The sequence below is a fragment of the Rissa tridactyla genome, chromosome 3 (assembly GCF_028500815.1).
Source record: "Rissa tridactyla isolate bRisTri1 chromosome 3, bRisTri1.patW.cur.20221130, whole genome shotgun sequence".
In the NCBI taxonomy this organism is placed as follows: Eukaryota; Metazoa; Chordata; class Aves; order Charadriiformes; family Laridae; genus Rissa; species Rissa tridactyla.
The window spans coordinates 116,275,898-116,303,395 of NC_071468.1; the positions used below are offsets into that span (position 1 = coordinate 116,275,898).

General features: G+C 49.4%; 1 protein-coding gene across 1 annotated transcript; it reads right to left on the reverse strand.

Moving 5' to 3' along the window:
• Window positions 1-1,182: 1,182 nt before the first annotated feature.
• Window positions 1,183-26,515, reverse strand: SDC1 (syndecan 1). The gene is made up of 5 exons (XM_054194096.1): window positions 26,233-26,515; window positions 4,117-4,198; window positions 2,572-3,062; window positions 2,219-2,348; window positions 1,183-1,580 (listed from the first exon to the last, which is right to left on the reverse strand). The coding sequence occupies exons 1-5, from the start codon at window positions 26,287-26,289 to the stop codon at window positions 1,414-1,416; spliced, it is 927 nt and encodes a 308-aa protein (XP_054050071.1). The 5' UTR covers window positions 26,290-26,515; the 3' UTR covers window positions 1,183-1,413.
• Between the last annotated feature and the right edge of the window lie 983 nt (window positions 26,516-27,498).

A 27,498-nucleotide genomic window follows, 5' to 3' on the forward strand; every position in this document is an offset into this window, starting at 1 on the left:
AGCAGAAGTAAGGCTTGTGCAGAACACCACGCTTTTCTTCTCACTCGGTTTGAGATACTCTGGAGAACTCCAGACCCTCAATGAGGCCTCGGTGCCTCACCTCTGACAGCACATTGACCACCGACAGCTTCAGGCGTCCGGACTTTCCTCGGGAGGTGCTTTTCGGCCCTTACTAGTCTGACATCCCTGGAGTTGCTTCTCTCCAAAGTGCAGGAACAGCTTCTGAAGAACCGTTCCGGAGTCGTTGAGAGTCAAGCACGCCAACTGTTGTATATATTTAAGGCCATCTACACTCAGCCTTCATCAGGCTTGTTTCAGATGCTATGCTTCTCTACTCCTTAGCTGCGAAGTCACGATATGCTGCTTTCTACCTTCCACCCCTGTGTGCCCAGGTATTCTGTGGCACAGACGGCAGACCAGGCTCCGAGACAACCACTGTAAACAGTGCACAGAGAGGTAGGTGCTACAACACGCCATCGGTCGCCTGGCGACTACACAGTAGCGCGGGATAAGAGTACTTGCAGCACGACAGCCCAGCCTAGATTCGGCATCTAAGAAGAGGGAATGTCTGAGATGAGACTGCTTAGGAAAAAAAAAAAAAAAAAAAATCTATTTCTTACCTAGGCCTAGAAAGAGCAAGAGGGTATTGGGACAGTCCGATGCTATTGGTAAAGTGAACTCTTCGTCTTTGGGGTTTGTTTTGCATTATGCTGTATTATTGTATTTATTGTATTTATGTATTACGCGCCAACTGCTTAGGAACCGGTTGTGAGTATGGGATACTGCTTCCAAAATATGTTATTTTAAACCACGTGACAGTCATCTGCTTACCCTGTCCCTCACACCTCCTTTCGCTAGAGACCACGTTCAGCTTGATGTTTCATAGGCATTAAGTGCTTCGAATACGGCAGTTAGAAAGAGTTAGAGGATTGCAGTGTACCAAACGTCTGGCCGGTGCAGCCATTTGTTACACTTAAAACACATCTATGAGTTAAATAGGAAGGATCCCTGCTATACAGAATTTGAGCACTGATAATTGTTTATTCTTGCTAGCCCTTTCCCTAAATATCAAGAGATTTATACATACAGTGCTCCCTTATCTTCTCCCCACCGCCTGCCCCAGCAGTCTTTAGATAAACCAAAGTGAGTTTAGGAACTTGCAGTCCCACTTCTGTTTTAAAAAAACAAACAAACAAAAAAAAAAATTAAAAAAAAGTTGTGCAAGAAAGCGGGGAATGTTCAATGAATCCAGATCTACTTTGTAGTTATAAAATTTCCAATGGCAAAGTGGTAAGGGCAAATAACCCAATGATCATATGGCTTAAGTTTAACGCAAAGCACACTAGGAGGTCCACGTGCAGGGAGAGAAGAGTCCAGGAAAGATGGAATAAGAAATGTCCTGAAGATCAGTGTTTATGCATAGAATTCTTCTTGTTTGTGTGGTTTTTGGTATCCTCCGTTAGACTGTTTTGGTTCATCCAGTGAATAGCTGCCTTCGTCTTTTTTCTTCATTCTGTACAGCATAAACGCAACTAGAAACACTGCAAACACCAAGCCTACTAGTCCTCCAGCAATAACACCTAGAAGGGGGAAAGAGCCACAAATTACTCTAGGCACCACACCAGATAACGGTTAGAAGTTCCAGATTGTTCCTTACTGTGCACTCCCTGACTTCATGGCTTCCAGAAATTAATCTGCCTTTTTGCCCCCTCCCAAAGCAGTCATCCTGCCATTACCAAGAGCCTGCTCATCTACGCGAGGTAAACCTGGAGGAACCGATCTCCCACCGGCCCCTGCTGCAAAGCACGCGAGGCCGCGTTGTTCAGCCCTAGTGATGTGACCCAGGCAGCATGAGTGTATTCACTGTAATTTTTGAGTGGAGCAAAGGAATAGGTTTAAACGTAAAACGCCAGATAACTAGCAGTGGTTGCTTTGCTATTAGCAGATTAATATTTGCCCCCATTAGGGTTTTGACAACACAAGATTATGAATCATGGAATGGTTTGAGTTGGAAGGGACCTTAAAGATCATCTTGCTCCAAGCCCCCTGCAATGGGCAAGGACACCTCCCACTAGACCACCACCCTCATTTCAGACGTCTAACATAAAAGGTTGGCTTTCACGCCCAGAGATGTACTCGCAGAACTGCAGCTTCTGCTGCCTGGAAGACTCCTACGAGAGTCTGCTTTTACCAACTAGAAATCCAGAATATCAGGTACCTCCAAGAACTTCTTTTCTGTCCATAATTCCCGAGGCTCCTGCTGCTTTGGCATTCCTCCCAGAGTCAGCTAGCACTTCTGAGTTCTGGGTGGGGACCAAATCCTCATCTTTAGTCAAGATGAAATCTCCCTGTTGGGACATACAAGGCAGGTTATTCGTGTTTCTCATCATGTCTCTTACTGGAGACTTTCCACAGCTTTGTTTTTTTTCTCATCTAAAACCCTCCACCAATATAACCTATTAAATCAATTGTTGTTTTTGACAAATTACCACCCTTTCCTGCATAAACCAACTTACTCCATACTACTAAAGCCATCTCCCTGGAAAGGGTGTCAAAGCTATTAGTGCTCACCGGGTCTCCAGAGCCGTCTTCGGAAACCTCCTCATGTGTGGGAACCACGTCCTTTGGAGCCATCATCGTGGGGGTGGCAGCGATGTCTCCCTCATGATGGATGGTAGAGTGGGGCTCAGGCACGTCTTTAGTGTCTGGCACATGAGAGCTAGGGAATTTAGGTTCGAGCTCATGGACTGTGTCTGAGGCTTCTGAAGGAGTTACATGAACCACTGAAGGTGAGTGAGTAGTGGGGCTTCTTACTGTTGTAACTGCATCATTTGTTGGTTTCTCATCAGGTGAGCCCAGGATGGATACTTCATCCTTCACAGCTACAACCGGCTCCTCTGTCACTACATTACTAGTTGCAGAAGGAGATATTACTTCCTTTTCAGTTCGGCTCTCAATCCCGGGAAACAGCTGTTCATTGAAATCCATTGGTGTTACCAGTAATGAGGAATTGGTCGGTTCTCCCGGGATTCTCCAGGTGCGAGACTGGTCAGTCAGGGGACCTGCAAAACAAACAAACAAAAAAATATTATCCTTGACCAGTTTAGAGACCTATTAATAGTATCTTCAGGACTCTGGTCCAAGGAGGATGCCTAACCTGCATAGCCAATTTTCATAACAACTGCAGTTGAGTTCGTAATTCCGTATCCATTTCAGTGGAATAAGGAAGGGACAGACCAACGCACTACTCAGCAGTACTTTGTTAGTCATCTGCTTCTCCCCAGGGCACAGGTGCCAGTCTGTTTGCGGGCAGGCTGACAAGGGGGACGTCTGCTTTCAGTACACTCTTTTCTCAGGATGGTTACCTGACTCTTCTCCCATAAATATCTTTTATGTGATTCAGAGCAGTCACCTGTATCCTCAACACCTGTAGTCACCGGCATATTTGGCACGGACTTCGGGGGCTTATTCCTGCAGAATTTAATCTAAAATACAAGCACTTGGCTGGAAGGAAGCTTTAGCTTTCCATAGCTTGCTCTTTCCTCATCAGCATCTCCTCACCTTCAGCACTGAGCACCAAAGGTCTCTCTCGTGCATTTAGTAATCAGTCCAGTAGACTTTTCCCCCACCCTAAACCCCCTTTATTCCGCTTTTAAAAAAATAATGGTCCATGAGAACTTACACATCTGATAACAGATAAAATTTGCACTTAATATGTGTTGGCAGGTTGGGGCTTACACACCTTTAAGTGGTCATCTCCTACCAGCTTGTAAGAGGGGACAAAGGCCCTTCGTACAGTCTCTCTTTTCCGTGAGTAAATGACTCCAGTTTCATAACATTCTTCACACAACATCTCGTATTAGCAATGACATGGAGTATGTCCGCTTCTGCTCTCTTTCAAGTCTCCTACAACTCAGTTTCTGCTAATTGCTAGTATCTGAAGCAATTCAAGATGAATAGGTTAGGCTCTTTCTCTGTTCCCAACTCTCATATTCTGGGGTGGGTATGTGTGTGATTCCTCCCTCCCCCCCCCCCTTAGCTTGGATGCTCATCAAAATCTCGATTGCCACAGTCTGGAAGGATCAAGCACTAACAGTATAAGTGCTAATAACTCACCTGCACCTGAACCTGAGAACGCATCATCGTCATCACCAGATGAATCAAGATCTTCAGGAGGAAGGTTCAGATTTGTAGTTTGCTTTAAAGAGAAGGAAAAACGGCACATAAGTGATGAGATTACTTAGTTACCATGTTGCTTGGGCAGAGTCCTCTAAGGGCTCCTGAAGGTTACACAAACTTTCTTCGTTCAGATTGCATTTTCCTCATCTTTCTTCATTCCATCCCCCCTCCCCAAAGGAGTAGTTGTGATTAGGCTATTTGATGTTGAAAAGGTCAGTCTTGCTGCCTCCCTTCTCTGCGCTGCTTCCAGGCTGCCCTTTGGGAAAGAAGAAAGCAAGGAATCCGTTCAGAGCTGCATCCTGGTAGCAGCCGATGCTCAGTCCTTACACAACACAACCATTCTGCTTCAGGTTCTGACTGCTCGTGTCTTCGTTATCTACCAACCGCTTCATCTGTGAATTACTGCATTAATTTTAAGGAGCAGAAAGGAAGGGGAGACAAAGTAGTTTGGCTCCTCTGCCTTTTTGAGCTCTTCCAGCACTGTTCACACATCTGAAACTACACCATCTAACTGGAAGTAGAATGAGATTCTCTTTTTGTAAGTGTGGGTGCTCAGATTAAGTCTTGAGATAGAAACCAGCCTTCCACGCAGGAGAACGCAGCCCTGAGCTTTCTCCAGTTATGCCTCGAGGAGTACACTAACCAGCACAGAAGTTCAGTTGCTGAAACAAGAGGCCAAACCCCTGTTCTACTGCACCTGCTCATCATAACACACAACATTCAAAGCCGTTCAGGTTATCCAAAGACGACAACACTAAATAAAGCAGAGTGATTACTTCATGCATCTTGTTGGTCTCTGCAGTATACACTTACTGTTGCTATTGGTACAACACGCTTGACTCTCAGCTCATGACTAGCCCCACATTTACCTCTGCAGTGTTACCATTACCTAACCAGTCACTCTCCTTCTCAGATTTCAGACCAAAGCTCTATAAGTCACTACTTCTGACTTTTGTCTTTCCCCATCCAACTGCACTCCCCGTTTTCCAGAATTTTGACTTTTATCCCATGCTCAAGGTGCCCTCGTCATTTCTTTCCAGCACTGGCCCATCTGCAAGTTTCGGAGATACTGCATTGCATTATCCAAGTTGATCATGGTTTTATCAGGAGTGTGAAATCTCATTTTGTTATGTAAAAAGAACAACAGGCATTGTTGCCAGCTTTGCACCCAGGCCCACTATATTTGTTCAGCTTGCATTAACACAGTGTCACTTAAAAATGACGATAACACTCATCTTCGTCCTAGGAAGAAGTCAGCCAGCACTAGTATGATCTGTCAAAGCGATTGAGTTCTCTCGTTGCCACTTTATTACCTACACGGCTGTATTTATTGGCCCTATCTCCTTTCCATTCTTTTAAGATATCAGGTTTATCCAGTTTTCTCTTCCATCCTTAATACCTTATCCATTTCCCACATTTCAATAGAACAACTATGGTTAACTAGCCCATTAGATTTGCCCTCTCTGAAGACAAAGAACTATGGAAGCTGCCACCAGCCCTAATCACGCCCAAGATCTTACCCCTCCTAGGCCATCATGGTAGTTAGATGACCTTTTTTAAATTAAAAAAAAAAAAAAGTAAGAACAAAAAAACCTCATATAGATATTAAGCTTTTTAGACTCTCCTCCTCTACCGGAAAAACAAACCAAACCACACCACTTTTCCTCAAGCTTCTGCAAGTATGTTTCTAGAGTAATTTCTAGAAATTAGATTTTGTTCAGCTGCATGTCATGAGGTAATTTGGATTTTTAGATTTGTCCCTGCTTGTTTGCACTGTGTTTTTGCATTCATCCACGGAAAGTAGGTCAGATAAGTACTTCCTCTATGTTTTCCTTCTGGTGTCGAAGGTCAGTGACTCACACAAGCTGATCTCATTAGACGTCAAATATTAAAGAGTACGAACTGTGAGTGCAGAAAGAAGAGGGAAAGAACTGCCAGGCTTCCCAAACTCTGCTCCCTTGAGCGGCCTTTCCAGTACACCCAGAAGCGAAGTCAGTCAGACATCAGAAATTGCACCATTTTGGTTGATGGGAGTGGGGGGTTGAGGACCATTTTTTCCCCTCCTTTCTTGCACTAGCAGTGGCAAGCACATTCATTCTCCCACTCAGGTTGGTTTTGAGTGCAAAAAAGGGGGATGAATTGCAAAAGGCAGGGGGGGTGTGTGCATTCTCCTCCTGGCGGAAAGGCTCTACCTTGAAGCAGTTGGAATGCCATCTCTCCAGCTTTTCGTTGCCCATAGACCTGCCACCACACACCTTTATCTAGGATCAAGACTAACTTTCCCCCAAATCTGAATCCTCATGCAGGATTTGCAAGCACACCTGGACAGATGTGAGGGTCTCCAGACCTTAGCAACACTCCTGAAAGGATCACAGACTGTCAGGAAATGAAATAGCAGCTCTTGATCTTGACTACTGAGCCATCACCCCTTCCTTCCCCTTGTGGTGTTAACGGATGAGGTTTGTTCAGTCATGCCATCCTTCCTTTCCTGTTATCCAGCGTGTTCAGCCAGTCTACCCTTACATTTCCCCTCGCACCTGAGCTTCTAGCCTCTTCCCAGGCTGCTGCACCTCCTGCTTCTCCACAGCCTTTGTCATGTACTTGTTTGAATCCTAGTTTGGTTTCTGTATCTTAGCAGGGATAGCTAGTGCCTCCTCAGAGGAGGAAAGTCCAGTACAGCCCAGTCTAAACCAATGGCGACCCATGCTGCTCCAGTGTAGAGTTGCCCACTTGTTGCTCAGCAGCCCCCCTGCAAACATGAAGGCAGGCTCAGGGTGGTTCCCTATGCCTTGAGGTTGACTACTGTACTTCGAAAGAATAATAGAAAACACAATAAAGGATTAATAAAGTCTGCTTTCCAGAGCTTTACATGAGAACTTAGTGAAATTGCACTAAATGTGTCCTTCTACTTAGTTGTCCCAAAGCGTCTTGGCCCAAGCTGCTCCTCTGGGAGTTAGGGCATCTCCCTTTGACGAGGTAGTTTGAGGCCTGGGATCTGAGAGGGACTTTCTTTGCCCCAAACACTCAAGGGACAGGATAGGATTATGCACAGGTGGATACCAATCAGAATATCCACAAAGTGATGTAACTTCATGACATCATCCAATTTCACGACACCTGAGCATTAAAGGAACATTTGCCTAATTTATGCAACTGTACAGTTATATAAAGACCACACTTCTTGCTCCATAGACTCCAGCTTCAGTAGGCACGGAAGGCACTAACCTTGCCTTGTGAGACCACAAAATACAAGTACAGCGGAAAGGTCATGCTTCTGTAACGATCTGCTGCTGAAGGGTGTCGGACCCAGCAAGGTTAACATAGAACACCGACTCAGGACAGCATCGGAAGGGATTGAGCTAATTTGGGTTTGCATCAGGAAGACGGACCGTGCTGTTCAGGCGACGAACACCTCATGGTCAAGGCTTTTCCATGACCTTTTACTGCAGCTGAGTTACACCAATGAGAAAGGTTTTGATTAGTCAAGAGGATTAGGGGCGCAGAACACAGATTGAATCACCGGGTCGTGCTATCACATGAAAGAGCTGAAAATAAATTCCAGCTTAAAGCAAGATTGCTCTACCAACAACTCTGCATTACTTCAGCTCAAAATTTTATTATCACGCTGTTAGATACAACCAGCTGATGTGGACATGCTTTCAGAAATTACTTCCGGCATCATCCAGTTTGTTTTTCAGTCCACGGAGACTATTTGTGGACCATTCACGTTGTAATTGATGCCAGAGGGGCGTCAGTGAACACGTTTAATTTCAGGTGTTGGGTCCTTTGAAGGATCTCTGATGGTATCATCTCACATATTCTCGTCAAAAAACCTTTCAATTCTTACACTGCACCTACAGGATGATGGGTTTTTTACCATTTAACAAGCTCGTATTTTTCTAGTTTGTTTGTTTGGGTTTTTTTTGGAGGGGGGGGGGGTGGTTGTTTTTTTTTTTGTTTGTTTTTTTGGGGGTTGTTTTTGTTTTTGTTTTTTAGCAGCTCAGACAACTGATTGGGAATACTTGCCTAGCCGTTTTGATTTGGAGTCACTGAATTCAGTTGCATGCGAGAGGTAAAATTTTTAAACAGCATTTTTGATATGCATTAACCAGTTCCCAAAGGCCCCTTCCCCCAAGTATCAAAGCGGCCCGTTTTGGGGGAACCCCAGGGAGACTATCAGCCTCCGCTCTCGCCGAGCGCCGCATTGTTGCAGAACAATAGTTATTCAGTTCTGCTGGGACAACCAGAAAGCTGCTTAGTGGCATCTCCAATTTAATCAAGAATGGGCCAGGCTTTCACAAATCATTAGCAACATTATTGGCTCCAGAAGTCTGACATACTCCAGACTTTTGTTGGGTTGGTTTGTTGGGTTTTTTTTTTTTTTTTTTTTTTTAAAGCATCGTTTCTAACTATTCTTCAGTCTTCATTTTGGTCCCAGCCTCAATACGTGGATCTTTCTGTGCTTATCCCATCAGCTGCCAGAGCGTTCCCTCCTGCTAGAGCACGGATCTGAAGTACTTTCCTCATGACAGAGGGGAGATTTGTACTTTATTAGCTGATCTCACCCCACCCAAACTGGGAACCACATTTCTTTAATTTGGAGCCATGGTGTATGTAAAAGGAAGCAGCTTTTTTTCAAATGGCTCTTTGAGGTAAGCAAAAACACACTGGCTTTGCCACAAGCTGCTACAAGCCCTAAACTAGATTAAGGACGATTTGTATCCCACTCTTATTAATCCGAGTTAGCAATCAGCCTATTACAGCAGTGTCAAAAACACTTGAAATCCGCCATTAACTGAATAATGCCATTAAATTTGCACATTTGTTTCTCCTAATAAATCCTTCTTATTCAGCTGAAAAGGAATGAGCTGTAACGAGCTCTCCCACCTCAAACGCTTCCCTGAGCGCCCTGCAAGATTCTTCCAACTTCATGGGAAGCCAAACGATAAGACAAGCCTTTGCTCTCTAGTTTGGCTACCATATGACATTGGAGCACCTAGAAAAAGACTTTCACAAGGATTTGAACAGCTCTAAAATAAACTCAAACAGAAAGGTGTGTCTTTCACCTTTTTCTATGTATTGAGGAGCAAAGCTAGAGCCGCTAACAGAAACGCTGCCCGAGGCAGAGCAGCCTGAAGAGCCTCTGACCTCAAAATATTGATATTACTGTGTGGGAAGACAAAACCACCTGCTGAAAGAAGTTTTAGCTTTGTTAAAGCTTGATATTCTGCAGTTAATAGCCCACACGTGATTAACTCAACTCCCGGATGTCCATGGTCTTAAATGATTAAGGGCGGGGCGGGGGGGGCAGAAATCCACCAAACCCCAGCAGCATCCTCACCTATCCCCCTTCTTCTGCAGCCACACAGACTGCCAGCATTAAGCTGGCCACGCAGGCCTTCAGTTTTAACGGTCAGCCATAAATTCTGGAGTAGCCGAGACAGAAGTGATGTTTTCACATGGCAGGTCAGAAGCGAAGCTCGTGTGTAAGTAAGCCCACTACATCGCAAGTCAGTAGCGGCGTGGCACCATCTCAGCTAAACGCTCCTCCAGTTGTTTCTCCTGTTACTCCCCTGCTCAAGAGAAGCACCAGCGCTGCTTGGTGACCCCGCAGGTCAAGGGAGTACTTCTCTTCCTACAAGAGCCAAAGATGCAGACTAACGGCACAGTCCAAAGAGCAGGAAAACAGTCACAGTCCATCCCGCAAACAGCCCATGGACTGGAGAGACTAGATTTATGCAGTACTTTCATCCCTGGCTAACGTTCCAATAGAGGCCGTTCAAAGCATTACAACTACCTGCCCTCCCCGTTTCAGAGGGTGTCGTTCCCCCCTGCCCCAGTGAGCTTTTGCTGAGTACCAACAGGCTTCAGCATCTCCCACCCTTCCATCCATCAGTTTATGCCAAGTGGAGTAAGGCTGGCGAGCGGCTCACAGCGTGCTCCTTCCAAAGGGAAGCCAGTGGAGAGCAAAGGATGCTTTTTTGCTTGGCAAGGCAAGTATCGTTTTAGCAGCTTGGTAAGAGGTAATTATGCCAGTTAATCTGGCTGCTTCTCTATCAGATCCTTATTAGCATAAAGAAATCTGGAAAATCTTGGTTAATTGAGCTCTTACCGGCCTCCTCTTCTATTTTTGGCCGGTGACTTGAGAAGGGGACTATCTTTGAGGGAGAGGTCCTAGCCACAACAGCAGTTCCTCTTGTTTGAAGCATGAGCCACCTGATCGTCACACAGTAGCTACTACCTCTTGGCACTCGGCTCTCGAGGCAGTGAAACGCCTTCCAACACCTACTCAAAACAGGATGAGAGCTTTTAGAATCTATTCCACTAAGGGCAGACCAAAACAGGCTGTGAAGTGCTCACCGTCCACTACGCTTTGATCCTCCTCTGTCAAGTTTTGCAGCCACAACTGTAGAAGCATCCCTGATCCTTTCAACAAGATGCAGTGGCCAAGGAAGAAGAGCATCCAGCTATTCCACACACAGAGCAGCTGCAGCCCCGATGCTCCTAGAGACTCACCTGAGAAGTACCACCCTATAGCCCAATCAGCGTTGCATTTTCTCCTCACTGTGACAGGGCAGCTTTTTTTTTTTTTTTTTTAATTAATTAGGGCTGAAACACAGGCAATCAATGCGCCAAGAGCGAAAATGAACCAGCCTGTCACCGTCAGGTTGGGTTTCACATCCTTCAGCGGTGCCCTTTAAACTACCACCTCCCACGAGAGCGTGTCCCTTCATGCTTCGTGGACCGTCCCCTGCAGAGCTGTTCGCGCAGTCTCATGGTGAGCCAGATCAGGGAACTGGTCTGGTTTAAAAAAAAAAAAAAAAAAAAAGAGGAGAAAACATCATGCAAAGAATTTTCCAGCAGGACCAGTTCCCCAGTCCTGCTCGGTGCATGAATGCACAAGTGTTTGTATTGGCACAGGGCAGAGCGCGGCAGCCAGGGCTGCTTAAGCAATCCACGGAGAATCACAGCCTGGGTTCCCGGGATGCTGCTGACACACATTCACCGACCCTGCGGCAGAGGGGCAGTAAAACACCCTGCCACCGCCACGCATTATGGAAATGCGGCTCACCACCCTCAGACTGCAGGCTGCATGCAAAGCAGAGGCTGCCTCAATGGGCTGCGCAGGTTTATACAAAAAGGAGCAAGGAGGAGGTCTGCAGGGAGAGTTCTCTTCTGCAGAGAGTTTCCTTGTTCACAACCATAGAATGGTTTGGGTGGGAAGGGACCGTAAAGATGACCTAGTCCAACCCCCCTGCCATGGGCAGGGACACCTCCCACTAGACCAGGCTGCTCACAGCCCCATCCAGCCTGGCCTTGAACACCTCCAGGGATGGGGCATCCACAACTTCTCTGGGCAACCTGTTCCAGTATCTCACCACCCTTATAGTGAAAAATTTCTTCCTAATCTCTAATCTAAATCTACCCTCTTCCAGTTTGAAGCCATTACCCCTCATCCTATCACTACATGCCCTTGTAAAAAGTCCCTCTCCAGCTTTCTTGTGGGCCCCCTTCAGATACTGGAAAGGTCTGGGTAAGGCTTACCCCTACAATGGGTAAGGTTTGTTCCTAAGTCTCACAACATTGCTTTTAAGTCCTCCCTGATCTCCTAAACACGGCAGCAAAGGCTAGGTGGATGCCTTATTCAAGAAAAGCACTGCTACTGCTTTTGTCTCGAGACACCTGAACTTTACAGGAGTTGCAATTGCAGTTTAGTACTGGACAAGCAGTATTTTGCTCATCCTTCCGCAGAGGGCCGAGCAAAGCCAGGGGTTGCAGGAGTCCCATAGGTTTACCGACACCACAGCCGGGGAAACTTGTGGCCGTGCAACACACGCAGCACCGGTGACGACACATCACTTGTGCGCACTGCTGGGAGCATACGGAGCACCACGTCTGTTCTCATGCGGAAAAGCTGAGCTGCCTCCCAGTTCTCTCAGCCAGCTCCACTAGAAGAATGGTCAGTCCTTCAGCTACACAGGGAAGCGAGTTAAGAGTCTGTGCTCCTGCTTTTTCACCTGGAGGATATACCAAACTAAGTCACTGCACGCTGCGTTCACTCCTGCCAGCCTGCTCCTTCCAGCCCAGCAGGACAGCCCAAGCCAATGACTGAATCCCACAGATAGGTCAACACATCCACAGACATGGCACACAACAAGCACTCAACTCAACCCTGCATCGGTGGCAGGCACGGGTTGCCACAATATGGCCAAAAGTGGGGTACCTTTTGTCTCCCACATTCAAGGCAGCCTCTGTTTTGAAGATGCAGTCTAATGAGAAAGCTCTTTTCCCTGCAGCTAATCTCATGAGAAGAAGCCAGTTCAGTTTTACGCCATAACTCCTTTTCTTTAAAGAGCTTTCCCTGCAGCTCTTTAACATGTTTGATAGTTCCGGCATTCATTTCTTCAGATCGCATGAGAAAGCCACGGTCAACGTATAACCTCAAAGAGTTGTGCAAAGTCGGTGCAGCTCAGCGAGGCCACAGAGCTAACGACTCCAGTTCATCCCAGGGAATTAATTTCAAACCATTTCAGCTGGCTTGAGACATGAGCAGCGGGCTGCGCAAGCTGAGACCAGACAAACCTAACTTATCTCAAAACCCTCTGACTTAAAGGCACCAGCACTTCTTACTTTCTCGTGTAGCAAAACCAGCAGAGGAGATTCAGCCTTAGACGAATCTCAGGAGATTCGGCAACAGCCAGTTCTTCTTCTTGTTTAGAAAAGCGCAGAGGGGAATTGCTTAGTTTCAGCCAAAGGCAGTGGTGGGCTGCCCCCAGGAACCCCGACAAAGTAAGGTTAAAAGAGGGGAGGATGCTGCAGGTCAGAAGATCTTAATGCAACAGAAACCCATCCAGCAAAGGACTCGAGTAGCCCAGACCCCACTACCCATGAGCACTAGTAACTGCAACGCAGTAATTTCTTCTTCCATCGGGAGGGTCATGTTTAAAAGTGACAGGATCTAAGGTCCGTGCTGCCTCTTCCTCCCCCTGCAGTAGCACAGCCACATGCCCCCTGGCTACCACCTATTCCGACATGGCTAGTTCACCACACGCGGGATGCCCGCAGCACGCACGCAGGCCCTGCTGTGGGGCGCCGGCAGGTGAGGTTGAGCAACTCGCCTCAGATGAGCAGTTACAGCCACTTTAACGGAGACCCGACTTTGTAGCGTCACCCTCCAACATGCACAAACACACTGACCTTATGTCTTCAACAGCAGTCCCAGCAAAACCAGTCCCTATCCTTAGGGAATTACTCCCGTCCATACATTGACCTCTGTTGCCATGAACAGTCTCGCTTCCATCTGGGTGCGAATTCCTTTCTTTGCCCCATCTCTTGCCACCCACTTTTCAAGGATCAGCAGTGCGGACTGTCACTGGAGTGAAACTCACTACAGAACCACCGAGACTCCCTGCTAAGTGCAATAGTGGTCTTCACACCACCTGAATGCTCCGGGACAGCACGCAGGAGTTGGAGAAGCCAGTCTCCTCTCCCCATAAAGCTAAGAAACAACCCAGCTCCCAGTACAGCAGACCGGTTTGCATTAGAGCTCCGAGACTGGTGGACGTGGTCCAAGAGTACGTTTGAGCAAAGTGCTGCAAAGTATCTAGTGTCTCCATTTGTCCCATTTGAGACTGTCTTCTAGTAGGCCTGCTAGCTCAAACTGGCCAGCGTGCAGCTGTAGGCCACGTGCCAGGATGCCGAGCGGCTCAACCCTACACGCTCCTCCTGCTGAGGCCATCACCGCAGAACGCAGCACAAGCCTGCAGCACACCAACGTCAGGACGAGAGAGGCAGTTCGAGGTCCCACAGGACCACAACTTGCTCTTTTCACAGCCATTCAGCTTAGGAAGTCCCAGCTCGGAAGTCAGAGACATGCCAAGAGCACTTCAAGTCTTCAAATTAGGCTGGTGGCACACTATGAATCACCCGTGCCTCTCAGCAGCACGAGGAAAACGTGTGCCTCTGGTCCTAGGGAAGCCCATTTCCTGGAGACAAACACCGTACAACCTGGCTGGTGGAACGACTACCCATTTCAAATGAGCTCCATGCCAGCTTTGTGTGACAAGGAAACTACCACGAGCAACACTACAGCTCCACGAGTGCTCTGTCCTGAGCAGATGTGTTCCCAGAAGTCAGAAGCAACCTCATCACCACGCTACACTGTATTCTGGGGGGGTAAGAAGCTATTCCACTTCACCTGAGGATGGGAAGCCAACATGAAGGAATATTTCCTGCCTCCAGGAATTGTTATCAGGCAAGAGTAAGTGTAACAGCCTTCTGTATCCAGGCACATGGCTGGGAGAAGACCCAGGTTCTTATCTCAGTCCTGGGAGTTTCCCCCTCTTCTCTGCCTTCAACTCCAGCAATTACCTGGTGCGAGATATGCCAAGGAGCCAGCAGACAAAGCTGTAAAATCTTCTTGAAGGACCACAGAAGCATTTTCACTCTATTAGTGAGACCTATATATGTTTCTAATTTGAGCAAACTGCGTGCAGTGCTACTCTACGTCAGTGAAACCCAAGTTTCAGATAAAAACCCCTAGTGTACCAAACTAAGGGTTTACTGGCAGTACTTCTGGCTCCTAGCAGCTAGGAAGATATTTAAACCTCAGCAGAAAGGTGAGCTCGCAACCCTGGCGTACCAAAGGTCTCAGCTAAAGCGAAGTTAGTCGGCAAGCTTAATGAGACTACTTAAGCCTGCAAATAGTTATCCTTACAACAACAGAAAAGCTGACAAGGTATTCTGATTACTTACATAAAGTTACAGTGGAACCACCCAGACTTAAGGTTTTATAGGAGGATATATCCTATAGCAAGTGGATATATCCTATAGCAACTGCCTATGCACAAGACAACAAAAAGTACTTTATTTGCTGACACTTCAGCGGCAGAAACACCTGCCAGCTGTAAGGCCTGCCGCTATCAAACTCTGCTTTAGCTTCCCAGCTGACGTGCCCGTAGCTTACCCTACAGGACATACATCAAACCCTTCACGTCGTGACAACCAGCCTAGGACTCAACCATCCAAGGCCTTCTTGATCATTTTGGTAAACTCCACATTTTCTCCAGGAGGCGGCACAATGAAGTCTCCAATGTTTGTGAAATGTTTTTTTTGGTTTTTTTTTTTTGCTAACAATCTGTGTTTTCCATGCACGCATCCCAGACATCTGTTACCACTGGATGTTGTGTTTCATTATAAATTTCATACCCAGGTTCTCAGTTCCAGCACCACCATCAATCCTTTTCAGGCACACCCCCCATTGAAGAGCTGATCGATCAGGGAACTGGAAGCATCCAGAAAGAGCTGCCTGGCTTGAACAGACACTGTCCCAATCTCCGTCTCACATATGCACACCAGATGGCAGGACCGGTCACACCCCACAACTTGGTCCTTTGGTCAGCCTGCTACAGAAGACCTCGGTATTTGCAAGGGAGCTGCAGAAGCAAGTTCAGCTTGGGCAGCAAAACGAGCCAACAGTTGGCGTTCGGCACCTCCCTTCTGATATGGTCACGCTCCCTATAGCTGGGCTGTAACCAGTTCTAAGAGCTCTGTTCCTGCACCATATGACTCACACCAGTTAGACACTGGTCTGTGACGAAGGAACTTGTGAGTCTCAACCAGCAGCCAGTTGCTGGACTCACGCAGACCATGCCAGCAGCTTTAAGTTTAGGGTTTGATCCAACACAGGGCAATTCCTGCACCTTGGCATGTCTCACATTAATGTTTGGGAAAAAGACGACTGAGGGGGGACCTTATCAACGCTTATCAATACTTAAAGGGTGGGTGTCAGGAGGATGGGGCCAGGCTCTTTTCAGTGGAGCCTGGCAACAGGACAAGAGGTAACGGGCACAAACTTGAGCATAGGAAGTTCCATCTCAACATGAGGAGGAACTTCTTTCCTTTGAGGGTGGCAGAGCCCTGGCACGGGCTGCCCAGAGAGGTGGTGGAGTCTCTGTCTCTGGAGACATTCCAAACCCGCCTGGACGCGTTCCTGTGCCACCTGCTCTGGGTGACCCTGCTGTGGCAGGGGGGTTGGACTAGATGATCTCCAGAGGTCCCTTCCAACCCCCACCATTCTCTGATTCTGTGAGTATACTTCTTGCATTTGCTTCTGTGCCTCACCATTCCCAGCTTCGAGTAAACCAGCATGGCTGTGAAGAAATTGAGTCTCTCCCTACACCATGAGGCGTGCTATCAGGTCTGCTTTATCCGCAGGATCTCACAGTGCTGACTAAGCCTAGATTGTTTATAATGCAGAAGTCACCCCTGCCAAACAGATGCAGTTACACCAGCATGACTAAGCCATGCACAAAAGGACTGAAACATCTCCATCAAACGCAGGAGCCGCGTCTCAGACCAGGAATATACCCTGTTCCCCCATCCCAAGAGTCTTCTCAAAGAAGCACTTTCAGCATCTCCCCTTCCTTCCACATAGTCTTAGCAGCTCCTGAATGCAGGTGCCGAAGAAAAGCAGCAAGTAAGCGTTTTGGATGCTACTAGTCTCCTTGGAATAAACAGCAGTAGGCCAGATGGTCTTTGGGCACAGGCTGGACCACGTTTCACTGAATTACTCTAATGTAGACCGCAGTTCAGACTGCATGAACTCCCTTTGAGAAATCTCATAACCACTGGAGCATACAGCAAGTGATCCACCCATATACAATGGTGCGGAGATGAAGCTCTCAGTGCCTTTTCCTAGGACACTAATGGTCTCTGTGTTCAGGCTTACAAAAGCCTTGGTAATCCCCCGTTAAGACAAAAGTTCTGACAGCAGTTGCTTACTACTGCCCCGTTCGCAATTAAATTATGCAACACCCGAGTGAGATTATGGCAGCTGGCTGGTGTACTTCCAGGCTGAGTCATGAGGGCTGAAGTATCATTTCAAAGCTGAAGCATCAAATGAAATCCGCCCATCAGAAACAGTCTTTAAAAAAAAAAAACCTGCTGCTGCAATTGCACTCTAGTCACCTACAGTTCTACTCATTCCAGAAACAAACATCAGGCATTTCTTGACCAAACACCAAACAGATTAAACTCATCGACTCTGACCTAGAGTCACACTGTTCCGCTGTTCAGTACCACATCTGTACAGCAGAACCCTGAACAAGGGACTGATAAAAAGGCAGGATAAATCAGAGAGCTTCCCTTCGACCCAAGCCGTTATCCAAGTCTCACCGTATCAGATACCAGCTTCAGCTACCTCATGCCTTCATTTTTGGATATGAGAATCATAGAACGTGTTGGGTTGGAAGGGACCCTTAAAGGCCATCTAGTCCAACCCCCCTGCAGTCAGCAGGGACATCTTCAACTAGATCAGATTTCTCAGAACCTCGTGAAGCCTGGCCTTGAATGTCTCCAGGGATGGGGCCTCCACCACCTCTCTGGGCAACCTGTTCCAGTGTCTCACCACCCTCATGGTAAAGATCTTCTTCCTAATGTCTAATCTAAACCTGCCCTGCTCTAGTTTAAAACCATTGCCCCTCGTCCTATCGCTACATGCCCTTGCAAACAGGGCATGCCTGCAGCTTGTTCATCCGTCTTCTCCACAGCCTTGTTTCAGAGCAGTCACCAAATCAATTGAGGAGGTTAGAGTTTCGGGGGACATGCTACCACATTTGCGGAGTCTACATGCTCTCCCACCTCACATGGGCAACTGTAAGACTTAAGCTGTGATTTGGACATCCCTGCGTTTTACACACCTATACTGTGAAGAGACAAAAGACATCACTACTGCCACCTCTGATGGGCTGTCAGGCATTTAAGACAAGTCAATAAAACAATACTAAAAACTAGTTTAGTACCAAGTTACTCCTAGCGCAACACGTCCCTTAGCTCAGACAAGTTTCTTGCAAGGAGTACCACCAGGATAGCTAGATGCTGCATATCAATGGACCAAACTTGTAAGACCCTGTTCAAACATCACTAAGTTAAAGACATTCCATATAAGAATAAACTTCTGGGTCTACTCACTGACTGCCAAGTCTAGTCAGCATGATATATCTCTACAGAAAGTAGAGCATGGAATGCTGAAGGACCACCTTATGGGCCAATTCTAAAAGCGCAGGCTGCACCACTGGCATGTCCCAGCACCATCACTGCTACCCCGAACACTCCGCTCTTCCAGGTTTGTGGTATTCACCTCGCAAACCTCAGCTGATCGATTACGCAGGATCTCTCACGCAACTGTAGTTGCTCATCCTTCTGAAGCACCCAAAAAGGTTCAGTTTTCAATGAAAGAGAGAGAGAGTCGTGATCTCCTCGTACGAACTTTCACTTTCTTTTACTGGATACTGCAGTTTTCACAATTTCATAACATTTCTGGGCCTGCTGCCAGAGACCCACTGGCTACATCCATACTAGTAAATTAAACAACATCAGGGAACGTCCCCGGGCACTGGAACGCAATCTATACCATCAAATTATTAGAGTGATCTCTGGCACAGTTTCCAGCCTTGCCAACTGGTCTGCCCCCAGATAATGCATGGGAAGGCTCCCCAGCAGGCAATCCGCTGGTGGGGGAGTCTTAAAAGATAGGTCAGAAAGTGAGATTTGCTATACGCTTGGGACTCTAGCATTCCAGTTGGCTACAGGACAACTAGCACACAGCCTGTTTTATTTACTAGAACCAGTGCAAGGAGGTTTGGTGGCTCTTTTTAAACCCCTTTTGGCTGCGCGCTGGGGAGGCGGGGGCACACTGAGCGTTTAGCGCTTTCCAGCTACTACAGTAATAACTTCTCGTTATTCATAATCGCATCTGCCAGCTTCTCTAGCAAGAAGCTCCCCACCATTTCCCAGCTCGGCGCGACTACGGACGCAGACGGAGGAACTTCTCACAAGTTAAACGGGTTTCAGAGCGGAGCGGATGGTGCCGGAGGATTAAGCGAGCAGCTCTCCTCCGCGAGGCCGTGAGTCAGTTGATGCGAGCGCACGATAGCGGAGCACTCCTTTGCCACTGCCCAGACATGCCAGAGTCAGCCTCTTTTGTTAGGCGCTTTGTTCACCGATGGGAAAGTAGTCACGATCTAGATGATTCCTCCGTTAGGACAGAAAGAGATTTAGAAGTCAAAGCTGTCTAGCTGCGGGCTGTTAGGCAAGTTTCGATGCAAGCCTCACTTACCACTTTTCCACTGCACGTAGGTGCCACTTATGCCCTGTTAGAGCCAGCGAGGTGGACAAATCTCAGTCGGCCATCAAACCTGCCAGCGCGAGAGTCTCTACTACAGTCTCGTAAGCACAGAGCACAGCAGGGGAGTGAAAAACATCCCATATATTATGAATTCAAGCAAGCTTTGTGGTTCCTCTAGTTTGGACTTTTACTCCTCTTACCCCTCAACTTCTTGACCAAAGAAAGCCCGGGCTCGGTCCCTAAAGAAGACACCTATTAGCTGGTCAGTAAGATAACAGGTTCTCTCTTCTGCAGAGGTGTTCTTACCCCGGACTGATGTTTTGGTAGATAAACAAACAGGCTGCTCTGAGCTCCCGTGGTTGCGCAGAGCGCAGGCACCAAAATTCCCAGATCACCATCCTGGGGTCAGGACACACAGCCTCCAAATCCTGCTGTGAGCTGGTTAACAAATAGCACATGACAGGGGTAGATCCCTCTCTATATAAATATACACATACCTATATTTGTATTTCCCCACTCCACTGCTCTCACAGCATACGCTAAGGCAGCAATAGGGTCCTGTCCGGGGACAGGAAAGAGCCAGGTAGTCTCCTCCCGTAGCGCCGTAGCTGCCAGCTCTTGTCCCCAGGGAACATACAAAGGCTCCCTCCCTCCCTCCCAACACAGCCACAGCAGCACCGCTGCTACGGCGTGGAGCTTCACAGGAGCTCTCATCTGGAAATCGTTAACGTTAATCACTGCTTGCTCTCCAGATGGTAGACTGGCTCCGCTCTCCCCTGCCCACCTCTGGCTTCAATATACAGTCTGCTCCTCTAATAATCCCTAGATGCAAGGGGCTGGGCTGGAGCTGCTGACGGGCTCCCGCCAGGATGTGTACTGCCACCAGCATTAGAAACTAATTAGAAGAGCTTTCCTGTGTACAGCGCAGGACAGTCGTGGTCTGCGGTGCTGCCCAGAAAGCACTCGGCACGCTCCCCTTACGACTGGAATGGAGTTCAAGTTTCCTTCCATTTAAGAGGCAATAACCTCCCCATCACGTGCCACAGGCAGACAAAGAGCAACCCCCGTTCGTTCTCAGCCTGTGGCTTGCGTACGCTGGGGTGATGGAGCCGGGGCGCTCGGAGGAGTCATTGCTGTACTTTGCAGGAGGGTGGCTGACAGGAGTGTGTGCCTGGGACTGCCTACAGCCAAAAAAAAAAAAAAAAAAAAAAAAAAAGAAATCAAGACTTGGCCTTTGTTTCCCTGACTGGCATACAAGACATTGTCATCACTGCACCGGCAGTGCGGAAAAGTTACAGGGTGGAGCATGACAAGAACACAGAGCCCCCATGAAAGGCAAGATACCCCTGAGTATTTTAAGCTGGCTGGCGGGCAGTTCCCTGTCTTTTATCGGTGCCTCTGATTTAGTCAGGAGTCATCCCGCAACAGCGATCCTGAAGACCCTTCAGTTATTAAAAAAGCCCTGAACGCTAAGAGGCAAAATGAGTGGACATTAAAGAGAACCATATTGCAAAAACAAGGGCTATGGAGAAGGTAGCTCTACCAGAGATCACAGCAGCAAGACGCGCAAGTGAAACAGCAAGAGCTCTTCAACCCAGAGGGGTTTCAAACTAGAAGCCTAGAAGGGAAAGCCATGACTTACAACACCTCCATGACTCAGTTGTAACTGCAGCTCCAGTGACTCAACGGGAAGTTCTATTACCAACTCCATCCAAATCCCACTAACGCACTGGTTCCCATCCAGCAAAGCAAGCCTCGCTGGTGAGACTGGTCTCAGCGGTGAGATACAAACATTACAGTCAAGCATGGCAAGGAGCCCAAGCTAACAGACTCCGTTGGACCCATGCCGGTTCCACAAGACCCAGAACGTCAGCTGCAGCCAAGCACTGCTTGAGAAACTGAGAGGTTGGGAAACCACCACATTAGCAGATGTTGCTCCACAAGAGTTGCTCGTAGGAGGTCCAAATGTTATCTCACCTTGAGGTAAGGCTTCACGGTGCAGTAACTTTTCCACTAGCATCTCCACGGTAGAAAGCGCACCATCCCAGGTTTCTAGCCAGGCCAGATAAAGCTCATTTCTGCGGTACACCAGTAGCCCAGCAGAGCAGCAGTTCAAATGAAGTACGCTAGTCGTCTCCAACTTAGAGACCTCTTAACAAAAATTGACACTCAGCACTCCTAAGGAGACATCACGTGCTCTCTGTGTTTTAGAGTATCTCCTCATCTCAGAAGTGAAGTGAACCTGTAAGAAACACCAGGAGCCCTTGCACTGTTGGTCAAAACAACTTCCACTTTGCAAGTTCACTGCCTGTATCAAAGGCTCCTCACTTCTAATCCACAAATAAAACAGTGCCTTTAAATACTAAAATGCTCTAAGAAAGGCTGAGGGATTTGGGTCTCTTCAGTCTGGAAAAAAGACGACTGAGGGGGGACCTTATCAACACTTATAAATACTTAAAGGGTGGGTGTCAGGAGGATGGGGCCAGGCTCTTTTCAGTGGTGCCCAGGGACAAGACAAGAGGTAACGGGCACAAACTTGAGCATAGGAAGTTCCATCTCAACATGAGGAGGAACTTCTTTCCTTTGAGGGTGGCAGAGCACTGGCACGGGCTGCCCAGAGAGGTGGTGGAGTCTCTGTCTCTGGAGACATTCCAAACCTGCCTGGACACGTTCCTGTGCGACCTGCTGTAGGTGACCCTGCTCTGGCAGGGGGGTTGGACTAGATGATCTCCAGAGGTCCCTTCCAACCCTACGATTCTATGATGCTTCCTCAACAGCTCACAATCCCCCCAATCCCAAATACACCCACTCATGTTTCTGCTCATATTCCTCACTTCAGAACACTGATACAGGCCCCAACTATACTCCCTAATTTCTTCCACAGCCTTCAGCAGAGCAAGACTCCGGTACTGCTTGGAGGCACTGATCCAGCTACACTAGGACAGGAGAGAGCGGACAAGTTCTCGCTGAAAGCTGATGTTTCCCCCTGCTTTGCTACTTCTCTTGGCACACAAACAGCATCTGTCCAGTCTGTTTGTTTATGGAGAGAGTTACCACAAAACTCGCACAAATAAAGAGACTATTGCTTTGAGCTAAATTGCTCTCAGATAAAGACACTAAAGTAAAAGGTGTCTATGCTCCCTGTATAGGCAAAGTGAGACGTAGTCAAAGCAGCCCCGACAAAGCAACTCACCTTGAAGTAGACGTGCAGGGGCTGGTCAGATAATCGCTCTCTTTGGCTCCACTGATTACATCTCCATGACTGTAATGAGAGCTTAGGCACCCAGCACACACATAGACACCTACATTTAGGTGCCTTAACATCAACTGAACACTGTCCTGAGGGACTAGCGCCATTTGAAGTACCCCACGTCCCGACGAGCACATCAACCTCCAGCTGTCCTGGAGTGCTGTATTAATAGCTCTGAGTTAACAAAGAGTAGGAGACATCTAAGATGAAAATACTAACGCTGCAACGCCGAAGCACTGCAATTTTATCATTGACAGCACCTCCTCGGGAATGGGGTCCTATCTTCTCTCTCCCAACGAGTGAGTTTCCTCCTCTCCGTAGCAGGCCCTACTGAAATCCCAGCTCCCTAGATGCCAGATGACACAAACAAGCGTGGAACATCCCTCTCGGAGGCATTAGTATGGCTCTCGGACACAAAAGCCACTTCAAACAAGGTTAGGACGAAGTGCTACTATATAGGCCACCTGGAGACATCTAAGCACTAGCAATGCAAAACACATATTTAAAATGGCCCAATTTTGCTGCTAAAACAGCAGCCTACATTTCAGGTTAGTGCACTAGCTTAATTTTAGCAGGCTTACAGGTTTCTTGCACTTGCTGTAACTTGTCTCGGGTTGTTAGAGAGGATTGTTTGGTTTCCAGAAGTTTCAGGGTGCCGCCATTAAAAATGTTAGCTCTTCCAGCCACTTGAAACTGAGAGAAACCTGGAACAAAAGACTCTGAACTGGCACCAGAGCCCCCTCACACGATGCAAACCACAGCTTATTTGTCCCTGCTCTAATTAGAGTTGACCAGATACAACAGAGTCCACAGTCTACTGGGAGGTACCACCAGCAAGTGAGCGTTCGGATGGAGAAGAGCTGTTTATGGTGCGTGATAAATAATGTGACGCTGCTCTGCACGTGCTATGGAAGAAAGTGTTTCCTCCTTATCCACTGCTTACACGTTTAATAAGCAACCTGGACTACCTAATTTCTTCTAATTAGTTTACATCCAGATAGGAATGACATCAGCCTTGGAAAAAAAGGTTCTGCCTGCTCTGCTAAGCTTGTGTTAACCGCCAGCATGCGCCTACACCAGATGAAACAATCCAAACCCTGGCTTCCCTCACGACAGAGGGATGGAGGCTGGATTGTCCGCTGCCCTCCCGCAGCAGGCTACCTCTCGGCTCAGCTGGCTTCACGGCAGGGTTACACCACGTCGAAGTTTCCGTTTGAGAGAAGTAGGTTAATCCATGAAGATGCATCACCCTTCTTATTTGAAGGAAATCGATGCCCCCATCATAACAAAAGAGGGCAATTACTCTCGTACAAGGTGTTTTGAGCTATAAAGCGTCACCTCGAAGAAGAATAGGAACCTCCCCAACCATTCCCGCAGGCAGGAGCGCTCAGAAAGAAAACAGCTACCATTTGGCCACTTTTTTGTTCCTGCGTATTACTTCCGCGACAATATGCATGGACGAGTCAAGTGGCACAGCAAGAGAATCAGAGCCAAGGGTCAAGCGACGTGCCGGCAAGCAGTGACACGCTTTCCAACGATCAGACCACCAAGACCCCAACACAACCACGCCAGTGCCCACAGCACTGCGATCCGCCACGCGAAGGACTGCGGAAGGTCACTCTGTTTTCTGCGCCCAACACAAGGGGCTTTCTGCCACTTGGTGCAGAAGCGTAATTATTCCCGACAGGTGGGAAAGGCAGCTTAGTCTGTGTCACTGACATTTCGACGTGGGGGGAGGGGGAGGGAAAAAAAAAAAAAAAAAAAGGCCACTGTGATCATCAGAAGGGAAACAGCCCCAGCGCTGAGTCACCACAGAGAGCCCTGAGGACTTCTGCTGCTCCTCCATGTGTTCACCCAGGAAACCCCTCAACCTGAAGTGTCATCCAGGCCTGCGTGTCCCTTACGGACAGGAAAACTCTGGACAAGCATTTACTTCATATCCTTACCGTTTCTATTAAGGGATATTTACAATACGGGAATTTTATCCAAACGCACTACAGGGGCTGCAAATTAACTGCAGTTTTTCCACTTTACTCAGTAGAAAGCTTATTCAGACGCTACAAGCGGAGCCCTCTCCCCATGAAACAGGGGTGATTACGCTCACATGCTTGTCATTTTTAGCCATCTCATAACTACTCACTACCATGTGGGCCAGAAGGGGACGTGTCCAGAGCTACGGGCAGAGTTCACAGACACAACGGTGCAGGGAAACCGGAGAGGTTTGGAGCAGCTCGAATCCTGCTGTGCGCTTTGCTCCGTCACTCCTTACCCAACTGCTGCTGTGGTTCATCTCCAGACAAGGCTTCAAATCAATTATTCCCTTTCCAAAAGGAAAAAACGCCCTTTTTGATCCTCACGATCCTGCCCGCTCACCCAAAGCCTCGTGCACCGCTTTTTCCTTCTACCTCATCCAAAGAGGACTCCATGAGCGATGTGCGCGCTGGGAAAGCGGGGAGTGAGTGTCCCCCACCAGAGGAGAAAGGGACGGTGACTCGGGCTTGGTACCCCTCGAGAGGTGGACGCGAGGTTTCCTGTCCCACGCAGAGCCCAGACCCCCCCAGCACAGACCTGGAGCACGGAGCAAAGCGCACTTCTACGAGGCTGCGGGGGCCAGGTTTGTGTGGCAAGGGCGAGCAGAGGCAGGGAGCCGCGGGAGAGCCATCCCCGAGTCACGGATGACACCTGGTGGCCGCTGCTGCGGGGATGCGGAGCTCCCCGGGGGCGCGGGGGGGAAGAGGTGCCCGCAGCCCCGCACACCCCCAGGACAGCTTTCCCCCCCCAAACACCGGAGCTTTAGGGAAGCGCAAGCCTCACGAAGGCGGTGTGATTAATTACGGGGTGGGGGGGGAAAGAGAAGACGAAATCAATGTAGAGCAGAGCCGGAGGCGGGGGGCGGGCGGCCCCGCAGCGCTGCCCGGGCGGCTCCGGCGGGTCGCCGGGATGGATGGATGGATGCCCGCCGCCGCCCCGGGGCGGGGGGTGGGGGGTGGGGGTTGGGAGGGAAGCGGGGCTGGTTTCCCGAGGCTGCCGGTGGGCACCGGCACCGGGGGAGCCGGAACATTCGTGCGCCGAGCCGGGCACCGGGGATTTTTTGTTTTAGCGGGCAGAAACCAAAAGGCGCCCGGGCACAGAGGCGGCCGGCCCCTTCCGACCTCCCTCCGCAGCCGGGCTGTGCCGGGGGGCGGCAGGAGCACCCCCGTTTCAGAAGTCACCCGTACCCGCGGAAAGGGTGGGACACACACACACACACTTCTGAGCCACAAAGGGCCACATGCTCGCCCAAACTTACCGCTCGCCCCACCTCCGGGGCGCACCACGCCGGGCGTGAGCATCCCACCCACATCCCCCCCATCCCGTCCCGTCCCGTCCCCTTCCCCGGGCGCACCCAGGGGCTGCCGGTGCCGGCGGGGGGTCCCCGAGCAGCGCCGAGGCGGAGCCGGCGGCAGGTCGGGAGCGGCCCCGGCGGGTCTGGTTTGAATTAAAGCCGCCGGAGCCCGCCGACGGCACAAAAGGCCACCGAAGCCCTCCTGGCAGGGCAGGGCACCGTCCCCCGCCGTAACCTGTGGCTAGGGGGGAGCCGGGGGCGGGGGGGTCACGGAGCGCAGCGACCCCCCCCGCCCCCCCCCAGCCCATCCCATTCCCAGCCCGGTCCCGCCGCCCCACGTGCGCCGCTCACCGGGACAGCAGCCTGGAAGCAAAGGGCCACCAGCCACACGGCCACCACGTTGATCATCCTTCCTCCTCGCCGGGCCTCGGGAGACGCACAGCCTGCCCCTTCTTCCCGTCGCCGCTCCTCTTCCGAGCCTTTTAAGTAACTACGAGTTTTCTCCCTTTTTTCCCTTCTTTTTTTCCTCCCTCCCTTTCTTCCCAAGCCGCCGAACCAGCCTCCCAGCAGCGCTGTGCGGCGGCGAGGAGTTGAACTCTGTCTTTTAATGAACCCAACTGCAACAACCTTCACCTTACGGCCACCCCCCCACAGCCCCGGCCGGCTCCGCCCCCCCCCCTCCCCTCCCCTCCCCTCGGCGCCCCGGCCCGCCCCGCCGCCCGCCCCCGCCCTACCTGCGCTCCCCCCCCCCGCCCCCCCCGCCGCAGCTTCCCTCCCATCGCATTCCCAGATTTCCTCTGCGGCGTTCCTCCCGCCGAGCTTCCTTCCTCCTCGCTAAAAATAATAATAATTATTATTACTAATAATAATAATGTTAAAAGCCCTCCCTTCCCTTTCCAGCCTGAGAAAATCGCGGGGGTGCGATGGTTTCCCCCCCCCACCCCTCGCTCCCCGCCATTCCCCCGGCACCGCTCCCGGCCGAGGGGAGGGAGCGCTCCCCCCGCCGGCCCCGCTCCCGGGACGGCTCCCCATCGCCGACAGCGGGGGTTTCTCCCCCCAGAAAATACGGTTTTGGATGCGGGGGGGGGGGGATGTCCTCCCTCCTGCCCCCCCCGGGGCTGGCCCCGCACCCTCTGCCCCTGCCGTCGTCGCATCCCACCATCCCACCTGGGGACACGTTTCCTGGCAGCGTTAAAAGGCAGCGAGAGGCTGGCGGCGAAAAGGGCTGCTTGGGAAAGAAGAGTCCTCCTGCAAATTCCCTTCTGCTTTCCCAAACTCCTTCCTTCTGGAGTTAAAAGCAACTTTTCAGCGCTGCCGCGGGTTGGTCTTTGCTCATCTCACCGTAGATAGCAAAAAATGAGGCGGGCAACCATCCTGCAGAAAGAAAAAAAAAGAAAAAGGGCTGAATTTTATTACCCTGCTCACAGGGTCGGGGCTGGAGTTCCGGTTCCCTTCCAGGCAATTCAGTTGTCTTTTTTTTATTATTTTTATTTTTTTTTTCTCGCATGTGTGTGTGTGCCAGCGCATGTTGAAGTGTTGGCTATAAACAATGCGACTGAATGTGTGCGCAAACATCATTAAAAAAAAAAAAAAAAGGCAGTTTTTAAGAATTAATAC

Coding starts and splice junctions, on each gene's coding strand:
- SDC1 (XM_054194096.1), bottom strand. CDS start 26,289: ATGATCAACGTGGTGGCCGTGTGGCTGGTGGCCCTTTGCTTCCAGGCT. Junction 4,199..26,232: donor GCTTCCAGGCTGCTGTCCCG/GTGAGCGGCGCA, acceptor TTCTCTTTAAAG/CAAACTACAAATCTGAACCT. Junction 1,581..2,218: donor CAGAAAAGAAGTTCTTGGAG/GTACCTGATATT, acceptor TCCCCCTTCTAG/GTGTTATTGCTGGAGGACTA.